The following is a 15,240-nucleotide window of genomic DNA, read 5'->3' on the forward strand; positions in this document are numbered from 1 at the left end:
AAACCCTGAAAAAGGTGATGTGCGCAATGATGTCAGCGCTATGCACTGCTGATATCATCACACACCAGCAACATCATTATGCACACCACTTATGTCATCATGCTGACGTACATGTGACGTACTGACGTTCCAGAAGGCATGATGGCATCGAGGTTAATGTGTTCACAAGACGCAAAATGGAGATTTTCAGTTTTTTTTAGATTGTTAAAAATTGGGCATAAGGTTTTGGCCTAGACAGCCCCTTCAAAAACCAGGCTGTCCAAGTCAAAACATAGAACTCTCTGGGCCTAACTTATTCCATGTACACACTCCCCAACAAACATGTACCAATGTATTGTACATCCACAACCAGAAACTTTACAGTATTAAAACAAATAATGGCCCAAAAAAATGTCAACGTGTCATGGATGACCCCAAGCAGAAGCTTGCTGTCTGATTATGGTTGTATATTTTTATGCTGGTAGTTCACTGGGGAATGAAGGGCAGGTATTTGTCCTTGTCTTAGTTATGTAATGTCAAATAACTACTTTAAAAGGGTTCATCTTTTAAAGATCCCAAAGTCCATTTAGGTATAGTTATTGGTGTAGGCATACAGGGCTAATTTTAAATGTGCTCCCCCCCCCCGCCCATTGAGTCTTGATTGATAGCACCCCAATAAGTAATTTAACTCACTGCAGACAAAAATGCAGTGAAAAATCTCCAAATTGTTTAAAAAGGCATCTTTTATTCACAGGATGTTTCTGGTGGAAAGTTGCATAATCAATAATTGGGAAACACCCCCCCCCCCCCCCCGTATTTACTTTTTAACCCTTTGTATACAAATAGCCTACCATAGATGTACAAATAATTTATACAACAACCTGAAGCAACCACCATAGATGGGAGTCTATGGGTGCCTATAATAGAAGTCTCTGTGGGTGCAGCAGATTTAAAAGGCAAGTGCCTATTTGTATTTTAATTTGGAATACATAAATTCAGTTTATAAATAGTACTCATTTTCTGACAGTGTGTATAAACAGCAAAAGATGCTCAATTTTTAATCCAGTCTTCACACTGTTTACTTCCTGGTTACTAGTTTCTCCATCTCCCAGGAATCATGTGCCATTTTCCAGAACATGTTGTTACCAGCAGTATGGGCTGCCATGTAAAAAATGAGGGAACAGCAGGTCGGGTGGGGTTTGGGGTGGTGTAACAAAATTCTTGTGGCAGAGGAAAAAGAAGTTGATGTTATGCACTCACCAGTTGTTATATGTCAGTCAGAGTAATAGCTTCCAGGCCATGTGTCTGTCCTTCACAGCCCCCTCCCTTAACAGTTCTGCCTTCAATCTCCTTGTAACTAATTATGTTTGATCTGTACTCCTATTGCCAGTATTGATCCTTCTTTCTCTGTGTAAAGGATAACATTTAGCATACAGGGGATTATTATAAATTGAAAAAAACACTGTAATTGATAAAACTGAATAAGTACAATAAAAAGTACAGAGGTAGGAAGACTGTAGCTCCATATTATTAAAATCATTATAGAATATACAAAGGTATTCCTATTGACCAACCACCCTTTATAGTCCTGCTCTTCTTGCCAGCTGAGGGCACTCGATGCACACTGTTTTCTGAAACCAACTGACACTTGAATAATTTATTTGACAATACAATAGGTAAATGAATATACTGTGGATGCAACTCTAGCGGAAGGAGTCAAATAATTTATCTTTTTGTCATGGTTGAGTAGATTTCTGTCTTCAGGGAAAAAAAACTCTTTTCAGAATAAGACAATCATGGAGCACTTCAAATGATGTATTGTGTGTCATCCACTTTACTTGTATGGGTATAAGTAGAATATCAGCATATAATTAGCTTGTATTTTTTAAAATAGCTACCATTGTTTTCACAAGCAAACAAAAAGTAATAAGTCTCTCTTTGTGCTGAAAAATATTTATATTATTCCTGTAGTTTCCTTTATTCCTTATTTATTATTCCTGTAGTTTTCTTTATTGGGATTAAAGGCAGCGTTGCAAAGAAATAAAAAGGGCTTAAACTGCACAGTTTACACAAACAAAACAAAACATTAATAGTCAGTATTATTCCTCAAGATCCCCTTGAGGATGTTTTCTAGCTCATAAAAACATTTAGCCTTCCAGCATGTGCAGAGGAGGAGGATGAATATTTGTTTGGAGAGGCTATGAGAAGTGTTCCATCTGGACAAATGTGACTCGATTTACTGATAACGATACTTCTTTCTACATGTAACGTTGGAAATAATCAATAAGAATTTACAGGAGTAGAACTAAGAAATGCAAAAAGCCTTCTTGCTTTTTCCGCTAGAGACTAGAGCTGCAAAATAGTTCCACTGTCATTGTAAATAAAAAAAAAATCACGTTTTATTTCTACCTTCACAGTGGATTCAGCCAGGGTTGCCATCTCATGTCTTTAATGGCAGAACTTTTCATATATACCTAATACAGGGCTACATATGTTTCAGCACATGGCTGCTGGTTGCATTGTTAATGTATTCCAGTACTAAAGGCATAGTATGCATACTCTGGTTTCACTCTCATCATGTTCATTTCACCAGTAGTCTCATATTATTCACTTGACATCATCTTCCTCATTAGCTTTATGACTACTCTACCCTTATGTACACATTTCCATTGCCTTTTCCATGTCTATCCCCTGTGCCTCATTGTAATCATCATTGCCTGCCAACATTTCTAAATGAAACTTTTGTATAGCTGAAGTCATGCTCCAATCTGCCTATACCCTGATATGCCCATAACCACCAATCACCATGTTTGCTTTACTTGTCCCCCTTTTACACTATTAAATTTGGGACTGTCCATGAAAAAATGGGACAACTGACAGATATGTGGAATATCAAAATGCATGTATAATTAATATAAAAATTACCATCAAAAAATTTTTTGTGAGTCAATAAAAAAAAATATTTTAGGGGTGTAACGGTAGAGACAGCTGACAGGGGCCCAAGGGTACGAACAATACAATAGGGACACTGAAGTACAATTCAGTATACAGTGCCTTGCAACGTTTTATCACCCTCATAACCAATGCCCTCCTTTTACTTAATTCCATGCTACAATGTTGTTCTCTGTGATACCCTGTTTCACACTACTGAAGTTTAAAATTAATGTGACACTGTTTCAAGCTTAAAAAAAAAGGTTCCTTTATCCAAAAAATGTTTGTATAGTCAAAGAAGATGTCATTCTGAAGCTATCACGATTAGGCCCGGATCTGTGGGGAGGCCACAAAGGCCGGGCCTAGGGCAGCACAGTTTTAGGCACTGGAACTTTGCTCGCAATGCGCGTGGGGGGTGGACTCTGGGCGCCGTATTAACAAATCCAGCCCTGATCACGACTGCAAGCGAATTCAGTATTTCTTTTGGTAAACAAACTCAGTTATGACCAATGTGATATGGTCTTCTTAATGAGCTGTGTGATTAGTATGTAGTGATGAGGGAATTTTTTTGGCAGGCATGGATTCACTGTGAAATTCTGCATTTCGCCATTGGCAAAAAATTTTCTCAAAACTACCGCAAAAATTTGCAGCAACAAAAATTGGCAGAGTGAGGAAAATGGTTGTGGTTGCCACATTTTGCAAATTATTTTTTGCCAAGACAGATTCACTCATCACTATTAATGTGATATCCTTCCTTGTAAATTGCAGAACCCTCTGAGCAATGGTTAGCCAAGTGATCCATGGACCAAACTATTTGAGAACCAAAAAATTTAGCAGAGGATTGATGTCCATTTTCCTGTGATGTTTCCCACTAGATTGGATTTTTTTTACTACCCTCTTGCATGGAATGAATAAAAGGAACCACCTATGCTTATTTTAGTTAGTACAGCAGTTACATTTGAATTAATAAAAGTCAACTGAGCATCAAGTTCAGCCCCTTCAAAAGACCTCATTCTGAAAAAAGAAAACACTATTTTTTTCAGAAAAGGTGATAATCCCATTTCCATTCATTTTACCAGTTGCAAATCTGTGCACTCTTTCCAGCACATTTTCTTAAGGACTGGGCCCTAAACTGCACTGCATAGTCATGGTTGAAGCCTACAGAGCTGTCTTCCCTAGGGTTTATTCCATCAGCGTCTTGTCATAATACTGTTTTTTCTTTATTTCTTTTTTTTCAGTTTCATGGAAACCATTAGATATGCACATGTGCAGTAATCATACATCTTAAAGGGAAACTATACCCCCAGAATGAATACTTAACCAACAGAAAGTTAATATTATGTTAAGTGACCTATTAAAGAATCTCACCAAACTGGAATATATATATCAGTAAATTTTGTCCTTTTACATCCTTTCCCTTGATCCACCATTTAGTGATGGGCTGTGTGCTCCCTCATATGACCAGAAATAATGCAGCTCTAACTGTAACAGGAATAAGTGGTAGAGAAAAGGCAGAATGCTGTCTGTTAAATGGCTGATGTGGCCTAACATGTATGTGTGCCTTGGCTTGTTTGTGCGCAATGTAAATCCTGGTCCTATGGAGGTGGCCCTTAATTCTTTAAATGGCAGTTTTGGCTGGAGTCCCCAGCAGCACATACAACTAAAAAGTATATTTTAATAAAAATGGTTTATTTAAATGAAGCAGGGTTTTACATATGAGCTTGTTTATACAATACATTTTTATGGAGTCCGACATTGTTTGGTGGGTATAGTTTTAATTTAGGAATCCACAGTTTGTGGATTGAGTACATTGTCCTGTCCTGGTCTGAACAGCCTTGGGTAGGAAAATTATGGCGCACCTAGGGGCTGATTTACTAAGCCACGAATCTGAATGGGAAAAATTCGGATTGGAAAACGAACATTTTGTGATTTTTTCATATTTTTTGCGATTTTTTTCGTCGCCGTTACGACTTTTTCGTAAATTGTTGCGTCTTTTTCGTAACCGTTACGACTTGCGCGAATTGTCGTGACTTTTTCATAGCCGTTACGATTTGCTTGTATATTGTCGCGACTTTTTCGTATTGAGCGCTCGTAAACGGCGGGCAAAACTTTCAGACTTTGCATGATTTTGGAAGCCTCCCATAGGACTCAATGGCACTCTGCAGCTCCAACCTGGGCCAAGGAAAAGTCACGATACTGAAGCTTGAATGAATCCGAAACTTTCGTACTCGGCGCGATGGCTACAAGAAAGTCGCGACAATTCGCGCAAATCGTAATGGCTACGAAAAAGTCGCGACAATTTACAAAAAAAACGCAAAATACGGATCATTACGAAAAAAACATCTTCGGAGCGTTCGTGGATTAGTAAATGTGCCCCCTAGTGTTTTATTACTCATGATTCAGCAATGCATACAGCCGGAACCCAGTCAAAAGGGGTTGATCTGAAGCGGAGCTGCAGGAAGAATACGTCACACACAAGATTGGAAATTACATCACATTTAGAGCGCTGAGGACTTGGGTATTGTATATATACCCCACTACAGAATCCTATTACTCATGATGTTGCTAAGGTTGCCACCTGGCCAGTATTTTAGTGGCCTAGCTGGTAAAATTTATAAATGTTGCCACTGTAATTTCTATATTCCTTCCTTATTAATAACATTGGGATCAAGCCTCAAGCTGGTAAATTACTGGCCCATCTTACACACTTTAATAAAAGTATACCTTTAGCTCAATACCCTGGGTTTTTACTTTGTCTAGTATGAGGCAAAGCAGTGGTCTTTCATAATTCCGCTACGACGATTTACAAACAATTTGTCCAAGCCTGAACGGGACTATTGGAGCTGGGACATATGTAAGCACAATGGGTTATTTTTTTGTTTTGTGCATTCCCCTACTAAAGATGGCGGCGTCTAAAGCGCCGTCACAAGTTCTATTCCTATTGGAAGTTGACTTTCCCCACTTTTTACGGATGTAATGATTTGATCTTTTCCCGCCTTCCTTGCGCGCTCGCACATTCGTTGCTTCTGCCGGCGAGAGAACATTGTTCCCGCGTGACGTAATGGCGAGAACGCGCGTACGTCTCGGATACGCGCGGGACAAAATGGCGGCGGCCACAAGAGAGAGAGAGACTGAGGTGAGATAATAAACACTTACATTAAACGTTGACATGCAGTGTTGCATTTGAGTATCTATAGTACCGATGGATTGTCACACCCATACACGATGCAGTATATCTAATCTGCTTTATGTGCTTCGTTATACAAGCTCAGTTAGTAATGTATGTGGTGCACTCACATTGTTAATGGGAGAGCATTGTACTGCTTTCAGTCACAGTGCTTCATAATGCCTACGTATGACGGTATGATTGTTTATGTATAGCCGTGTTCTGGTTACTTAAAATCTCCATAATAGATAAAGGCATATATTTAAGCAATAGCATACTCAGTTTGAATATTTCAAATATCTATTAGTGTTTACAATGAAATGTGCCCTTGTTTCTTTCAGAAGCTAAAGTAGGGAAAACCTGCAAGACTCATAAGTTGTGAAAGCATGAGAGAAGCTTTACATGTAAGATATGCTTCTGTAGTTATTAGCAAAGTAATGCTATCCTTTGGTTTACATGTAATAATAAGTGATGTGTTTGAATCTATGTATTTAATGTACTAACTACTTGTTCAAAATATCATGTAACTATAGAACACCGCAGTACAGTTGTAATCTTCAAATGTTAATTAAATAAACCATATGTCTGAAGCATTGCAGGTGTAGCTCCATAATAGCTTAATAATACCACTTTGGTTTATCATTGTATTCCACACAGTAGAATTAACCTCCTACCTAGATTTTAAACTGTCCACCTCACTTGGAAACAATGTTTTTTTTTTTTCCATCTAGGGTCTTAATGTTAAATACACAATAAAAATGTTTCTCCCCATTAAACCATTACGGTGAATTAGGGGTGCACAGACTGCAAACATTTGTTCAGAACCCTCCAGGTCATGTGACATGCAGATTGTTTTCACTTTTTAAATTAATATTAATATGGAAGTTAGTGTTCAGATTCCTTATTTAGCCAAATTGTTTGTGCAAGATTTTGCATCTTCAATAATTGTGATCGCTTGGTCTAACCCACTCTGTAGCAGTTACAACTGCTATTTTTTCAGAGCTCAGACTAACCTACGCTCTGGAGTTGACCAACTGCTACAAACAATAGACGGCTATTATTTGCACACACCAGAAAAAATTGCCAGTGCTCAAATTCAGCCTGTATGAATTCCCACAAATAAATATTGAGCTGTTAGTTCAACATTTTGGCCACAGCAACATTGTGCATTATACTCTGAGTGGTAGAACTCGGTTTACTTACACTTTGTACTTAAGAGCTATAGGGTCACTTTCAGTCGTTAAGTTTCACATATGCAGCCAGTTATTGGCTGTTTTCTTGGCCACTTTTAAAAGAATTCTATACCCCCCCCCCAAACAATGTAGGTCTGTATAAAAATATACTGCATGAAATAGCTCATATGTAAAACCCAATTTCATCAACATTTTTTGGTCTATTTAGGAATGTGTAAAAAGAGAATAGCCATTTTAAGTACTAAGGGCTGCCCCTAGGATCATACAGTTCATGGTGCACACAAACAAACCGAGGGCACACATACACGTTAGGTCAGCTAATTGCCCTATATGAATTTTCAAAAGAATGTCTTCCCCGATTATTTTCTGACTGGGGCTGGGTCAGATATTTATCATGCTGAGTAGACAGATAAACTTTGTATTTTTTCTTTGCTATTATTAAGTTTTGTAAATGCATAATGGAGTCTAAACTGTGTCCAATAATTCATTTTATATATATATATAGTGAGTCTGAAGATGGTCAGCAGCCAGCCCAAGTATGACCTGATCCGGGAGGTAGGCCGTGGCAGCTACGGGGTGGTATATGAAGCACTGGTACGCAGAAGTGGCCAACGGGTAGCTGTTAAGAAGATCCGCTGCCAAGCACCTGAGAATGTAGAATTGGCTTTACGGGAGTTTTGGGCATTAAGCAGCATCCAGAGCCAGCACCCTAATGTAATTCACTTGGAAGAGTGCGTTTTACAGAAGGATGGCATGGTTCAACGCATGCTGCATGGTTCCAGCTCTGCTCTCTACTTACCGGTGAGGAACTGGAGTTTATACATTTTAATCAATAGAAAAGACTGTTGTTGGTTTTTTTTTAATTTTATTAAATATAATTTTCATGCTTTCAGCTCTCCCCCGATTTGAGGGTAAGGCTCTCCTGTCCACTTGATAAGCTTTCACAAAGACCCACTACAAATAGTGGCTATAAACACTAGATAGCTGTGAAATACCCAGGTGCCAGACAGCAGCAAAAATAAACAGGACAGCTTCTTTCAGTGCTGTATTGTAATCAGCACACAAAAGAGTAGTCAAGGTGTAAGTGGGAAGCAAAATGTGGAGGTTATTTCTGATACTTAAATAGCTTACCAACTGTCAGAGACAAAAACTATAAATGCTAATTTCCACCACTGTGTTTGTGTCTTCTTCTTTCCTTGAAGTTGGTAGAGACATCGTTGAAGGGTGAGATTGCGTTTGATCCACGCAGCACCTACTGTCTGTGGTTTGTGATGGACTTCTGTGATGGAGGGGATATGAATGAATATATTCTTACCCGCAGGCCAAGTCGCCGCACCAACACCAGCTTCATGCTGCAGTTAAGCAGTGCTCTTGCCTTTTTACATAAGAACCAGATCATCCACCGGGACCTTAAGCCAGACAATATTCTGGTGTGCAAGTCTCGTGATGGAGTGGATGAGCCTACTCTCAAAGTGGCTGACTTTGGGCTCAGCAAAGTGTGCTCCAGCTCTGGCTTAAACCCAGAGGAACCAGCCAATGTGAACAAGAGTTTCTTATCTACAGCCTGTGGCACTGACTTCTATATGGCACCGGAAGTGTGGGAGGGACATTACACAGCCAAGGCAGACATATTTGCTTTGGGTGTCATTCTGTGGGCCATGCTGGAGCGGATTACCATCACAGACACTCATACCAAAAAGAGATTGTTGGGGGGCTATGTTCAACGGGGGGCTCAAGTGGTGCCAGTAGGGGAAGCTTTGTTGGAGAATCCAAAGCTAGAGCTGCTTATTCCTGTTAAGAAAAAGTCTATGAACCGGCGCATGAAGCAGCTGCTGCACCAGATGCTTTCTGCAAACCCCCAGGAGCGCCCTGATGCCTTTCAGCTTGAGTTGAAGCTTATCCAGATTGCTTTCAGAGACTACACATGGGAGACGTGACATCCTCCTTTAGCACTTTTCAAGGGACTAAACAGGATCTGCAGAATAGCTTGTGATTGGAAATATAATACAGCCTTTTTGTTTCATAATCACAAAATATTCTTAGTAGCCCTGTTAACTTTTATCATATGAATGTCATAGGTTGTCACAGCAACCTGTTGCTTTACCTCTAAATGCCTCTTTTCTCTTCCTCTGCCCTAGCAGAATATCAAACATGCACTGACTAAATTCCACACCAGAGGCAGCTTTGACTGCTTTAGGTGTAGCACAGAAGGGCTTGGTGTTTGAGATGTTTCAGGTCTCTTGTCTTGTAGATCCTCTCCTCTGTCTTATGATAATTCAAGCGGTTGGCTAATTTCCTATGCAGGTATGGAAACCATTATCTGGAAACCTGTTATCCAGAAAGTTCTGAAATTGCAGGAAAGCCATGTCCCATCGGCTCCATAAAAAAGAAATAATTTTTTAAAATTGGATTTATTTATAATCCTATAGTAATAAAACAGTACCTTGTACTTGATCCCAACTAAGATAAATTTAATCCTTATTGAATGCAAACAATCCTATTGGTTTAACGTATAAATTATTTTTTAGTAGACTTATGATATGGAGATCCAAATTTCAGAAAGATCCCCTTGTCCCGAGCATTCTGGATAACAGGTCCCATTCCTGTAGCACTGTTTTCCCTTTTAGTGGCAGATAATGGATGATAAACCACAACCTGCAAGTTTGGCTCACATGGGTTATAATTTCACATTCCAGTGACAATGCTTGACCTACAAGATGTGTGTGATAAGCTGATGATTCATAAGTTATACATGAGTGTAGAATGGGTTTTTGTTTTTATGATTGTATTTATTAATATGCAGTATATGTGGCTGTCATGTATGCAGGGATGACTGCATTTTAATGTTAGATGTTCTGAAAGTGTCTCTCAATAGCAGATTAGATTTCTTTATTAAATGAGATAGAGGTGGCCTGTCCAACATATGTTGTTCAGAATTGTAAGTCACTTGTATAAATAGAATACCTTTGTTTATTGCTAGCTGTCTAATGCAGTATAAGATACTTGAGTTTAACCCTTTGCATGCTGAGGGGATTTGATTCATCAGTGCCATGTGTTGACAGAACAAAGAGAAACATGGAAACATAGAAGTTGCCACCACAATGGTATTTTTGTCTCACTGCCATATATTCCATAGCATGTGGCACATTAAAGATTGGTGGTTGAGACAATGTAATAATATATTGGGAGCTTTTATGCGCAAAGGTTTTACTTAAACTCATACTAGGCTAGGAAACACATCTGAAATGAGTAGACATAAGTTGTTTGCTGTCCAAATAATTTAGCATCTGTGATATTAAAGGGCAAGTAATGTTATTAACATCTTAAAATATGTTATGCTATGTTGTTATGAGATCTGCAATTTCTGGGAGATATGTTGTTCCAAAATTCCTGCATATATTTTTTTCTATACTTGTAGCCAATCTCACAACTTTTCCAGGAAGCAAATCCTACCTGCAGTGTTTTGCAATTGAATAATTACTTTAATATAATCTACCAACAAAGTTGAATAATAGGCCCCACCATGTGAAAAAGCTGAACAGCATTGATTAAACTATCCTTCCTACCAGCATAAAGTACAACCATTTGCTATTTACCTTCTTAGCAATTTTTCACACAATTAGCATCACATTCACACAATCCTTCTGTCATGCACCACACATGCACATTCTTTTATTTTACCCATTGGGCAAATAAATATATTTTATGAAAAAATAGCAAAAAATTTTAAACAAAACTTGTAATTTATTGTGATGTTTCAGCTGTTAATAAATTGTGAAAATAATTGTTTTTTGGTTTTTTTTTTTGCTAACCACATCAAATTGCCATCCAGGTTTTGTCATGTTTTTATTGCATGTGTGATTTTCTGTTGGGCTGTTTGAAGCGTTTTTCTTACCACGTTTTCAAATTTTAAAAAGTTGTGTGGTTACGCCCTTCTTAGTTAGCTCTGACTTAAACAGGAGATAAAATTACAGTTGCTTCCACCGCCTTGATTTTCCATTTGACAGCAATGACCCTTATCTTTACTGCACAGATGCATGCATGCAGATTTGGACACGTGTTTTACTTGCACATTTCAAATCCCCTTACTTGCTTAGCATAAGATTACACAGAACATGGAATACAGTGCCTCTAATACAGAGCACACTGTGTTTATGATCGATCAGAAAACTTATGAAAGACACATACTCTCCCGGAGAAAGTGTGAATGAGCAAATTTCATAATTCCCCTGATAAGCACAATGTTATAGGTGGTAGTGCTGGGCGGTATGACCAAAAATTGATATCACTGTATTTTTCTAAATTATATCGGTGTCACAGTATTTGACGGTATTTTTTTTTCCAATTAACATTGGTGGCCAGGGCCCCTAAATATTGCTATTGAGACAATTAGTATTTAATCCACAGGGAACAAAGTTGAAAATATATGGAAAGGCTCGTGTTGGTACAATTCCTCAGAGGTTCTAAATCGGTATATGAAGCACTGCTTCATGCAGTTCTGTACTTGGAATGTGAAATTTTGGGAGGTTTGTCCCAGTGAGGTGCCAGTAGAGGGAGCATGTGACCAGCTAAGCAGGAAGCTTCCCCCCCCCCTTTCCCCTTATAATTAGGATTATTATTTATAAGCACCACCCCCCATACAGTCCCCCATACAGCAAGTTGGCCAGCGATGCGGCCCGTGCCGCTTCTGTTGCCGCTTCGGGTTGCGCCCCGTGCGTACGTGACGTCAGTACGCACGGGCGCCCCGTGCGTACTGACGTCACGTACGCACAGGGCACCCGTGCGTACTGACGTCATGTACGCACGGGGCGCAACCCGATCTTCACCGGTATGGGGGTATTTAAAAAATGAATATCGTTTTTAAAAAAAAAAAACTGTATTCGGTATATGGCGGTATACCGCCCAGCACTAATAGGTGGTATCCTGTGTTCAATCCACAGTAATTATTTGACCTGTTTCAAGGCAGATCTGATGTTGAGGCACCATATTAAAGGACAATAAAATACATAACCACTTCCCCGCCCAGTTTTTTCGTTTGTCGCAACAGTACATGGATGGGATCTGATATCCAGAATGCTAATGACCTGGTGTTTTCTGGTAAAAAGTTTTTTTTCCCCAATCTGAATCACCATGATTTAGGCTGTCAAATAGAACTAAAGCTTGAAGGGGTTGTTCATTTTTGAGTTAAAGGAACAGTAACACCAAAAAATGAAAGAGCTTTAAAGTAATAAAAATATAATGCACTGTTGCCCTGCACTGGTATGACTGGTATGTTTGCTACAGTAACACTACTATAATTTATATAATAAGCTGCTGTGTAGCCACGGGGGCAGCCATTCAAGCTGGAAAAAAGGAGAAAAGGCACAGGTTACATAGCAGGTAACAGATAAGTTCTGTAGAATACAATATTGTTTTATCTGTTATCTGCTATGTGCCTGTGCCTTTTCTCCTTTGAATGGCTGCCCTCCATGGCTACATAGTAGCTTATTTATATAAATTATAGTAGACTTTCTGAAGTAAACACAACTTTTACCGGTGCAGGGCAGCAGCACATTATATTTTAGTTACTTTTATACACTTTCATTTTTTGGTGTTACTGTTCCTTTAACTTTTAGTATGATTGTAAAAAGTAATATTCTGAGACAATTTACACTTGGTCCTAATTTTTTATTACTTGTAGTTTTTTAGTTATTTCACTTCTTGTTTAGCAGCTTTCTGGTTGCTAGGATCCAAATTACCTTAGCGACCAGGGAGCAGTTTGAATTAGAGGATGGTAATGAATAGGAGAGGGCCTGAATAGAAAAACAAGTTATAACAAGTAACAATAAAAATAAAACTATAGCCTCACTGACCAATAATTTTTTGTCTGCTGGGGTCAGTGACCCCCATTTGAAAGCTGCAAACAGAAGAAAAAGGCAAATAGACCAAAAACTATAAGAAATAAATAATGAAGACCAATTGAAAAGTTTCTTGAATAGGCAATTCTATAACAAAGGTAATGCTGCCCTTTAACTAAAGAAGTAGGGCAGAATTGTTGCATATTATGTTTTGGGGTTCTGTAGCTGCCCAAGGCAACCGCAGCAGTGAAGATCCGTGCTTCTGAATATGCACACAGTAGTTCCTCAGCTTCTTTTTTTGCTGACTGCACATGCTTAATGCTGCTGCCAGTTACTGAGCTTAGGGGCCGATTAAAATTATACTGTATATATAGATATAAATGTCACAAAACAAGGCTGATTAGTAATTCATCTAGGTTATTAGTACACGGCAGCTTGGAAACCAGTGTAATCAGCTTTAGAATTTAAAGGAACAGTAACACACGGTACTGCTGCCATGCAATGGTACAACTGGTGTGTTTTCCCCATAAATTTATATAAACAAAGTTGCTGTATAGCCACAGGGGCAGTCATTCAAATGAGAAAAGGCACAGACAGATAAAACACTTGTATTCTACAGAGGTTATCCATTATCTGCTATGTAACCTGTGCCTTTTTTTTTTAGCTTGAATGACTGCCCCATGGCTACACAGCAGCTTATTTATATAAACTAAAGTAGGGTTACTATAGCAAACACACAACTTTTACCAGTGCAGGGACACAGTATATTATATTTTAATTACTTAAAAAAAAACTTTACTTTTTGGTGTTACTGTTCCTTTAGGCTTATGCCACAGGAAGCATATAGCGCATATTTTCAGCAAGCCGAAAAACGCTCCATACACCATACACTTAAAATCCCACTACCTGTGCCCGAATGAGTTGAATACGCTTGGGTGCAGGCACATGTAGCCGAGATCCACATAAAAATACAAGAAATGGAAACATTTACTTAACATTCACCCCTGTTAGGGCCAACCCCAAGGTTTGGGAACCGCTGGACAATTATGAACCAGTTTTGCTGGACTTCTAAAAGTCACAGCCTTTAATATATGGATCTTAACCAGGGGGTCAAGACCAAAATTTGAGTCACCATGCTGGTTTGGACAAGTCACTGTGATCACTAAACTACTGTTTGTGATTGTAAAACAACCCTTCTGGTTTTTACTTATCTGTTATTTTTAAAGAAATTCATTAGCCTTTTTATAATATTTTATGACATTGCTGCCTTTTACTGACTAAAAGCACACATATATATATATATATATATATATATATATCAGTATGTACTGTAGATAAGCTAAAATGTTGGCTACTTAAAAATGCAAAGGCATCACAGTTGCACATTTGTGCAAATTGTACAGTTTTGTTTTTCCAGGCTCTGTATGGCACACAATGGTCAATATTTATCTAGACAAAACTGGACAAATGATGGGGCTGAATGATTACTCAGTGTCAGCACATAATGCTGAATTAATTCCTAATGTAAGTTCTATGTTGATAAAATATTTTGTAGCACAGTCACTTTAACTCATAATGTCTCCAGACTTTTCTTATTACATGGAAACAAGTTAAAAATATATAAATGTTTTTTTAAGCACAAGTTTCCTTTAAAACTGGCGCTTGCTTGTTTATTCACCTGCTCCTTCCTGCCCTAGACAGCCTTGCTATTTGATATCTACACAATGTGAATCAGGGCTGTTAACATAGAGGGTGTGAGCTCTATGACCATTAACCTTTTCAGTTCTGAAAGATCTATACACTATGCCTATAATGTTAAGGGAACTGGCCTCTTAAATCTCTCAACCTTTCTGCCTAACTTGACAGAAACTCTTGACTTAACAGTTCTGTTTTTTACCAGTCTCTTATCGGTTTAGATAATCTAAATCTCACAATATTTGTAGTGCCACTGTGTCCACAATACTTTCAGACAGTAGAATGGGTTAATGCTATTGGAGAAGGATCTAATTGCAGAGGACAAAGTCATAACCAGAAGAGAGACTCCATGTGGAAAGGGAGGAGACTTCCTGTGAAAACCTCTGACACCCTGTGACAGTGACTGCAGTCAGTGCCCTGTCTCAGTCCTTAAGCTTGA

At 38.6% G+C, this 15,240-nt stretch overlaps 1 protein-coding gene across 1 annotated transcript; it reads left to right on the forward strand.

Moving 5' to 3' along the window:
• Positions 1 to 6,008: 6,008 nt before the first annotated feature.
• On the forward strand, positions 6,009 to 8,442 carry pdik1l (PDLIM1 interacting kinase 1 like). The gene is made up of 3 exons (NM_001126781.1): positions 6,009 to 6,046; positions 6,418 to 6,480; positions 7,775 to 8,442. Exon 3 carries the CDS (start codon positions 7,786 to 7,788, stop codon positions 8,176 to 8,178), a length of 393 nt encoding a protein of 130 aa, NP_001120253.1. The 5' UTR covers positions 6,009 to 6,046; positions 6,418 to 6,480; positions 7,775 to 7,785; the 3' UTR covers positions 8,179 to 8,442.
• The last annotated feature ends 6,798 nt before the right edge of the window (positions 8,443 to 15,240 follow it).

This window comes from Xenopus tropicalis, chromosome 2 (genome assembly GCF_000004195.4).
Source record: "Xenopus tropicalis strain Nigerian chromosome 2, UCB_Xtro_10.0, whole genome shotgun sequence".
Lineage (NCBI taxonomy): Eukaryota > Metazoa > Chordata > Amphibia > Anura > Pipidae > Xenopus > Xenopus tropicalis.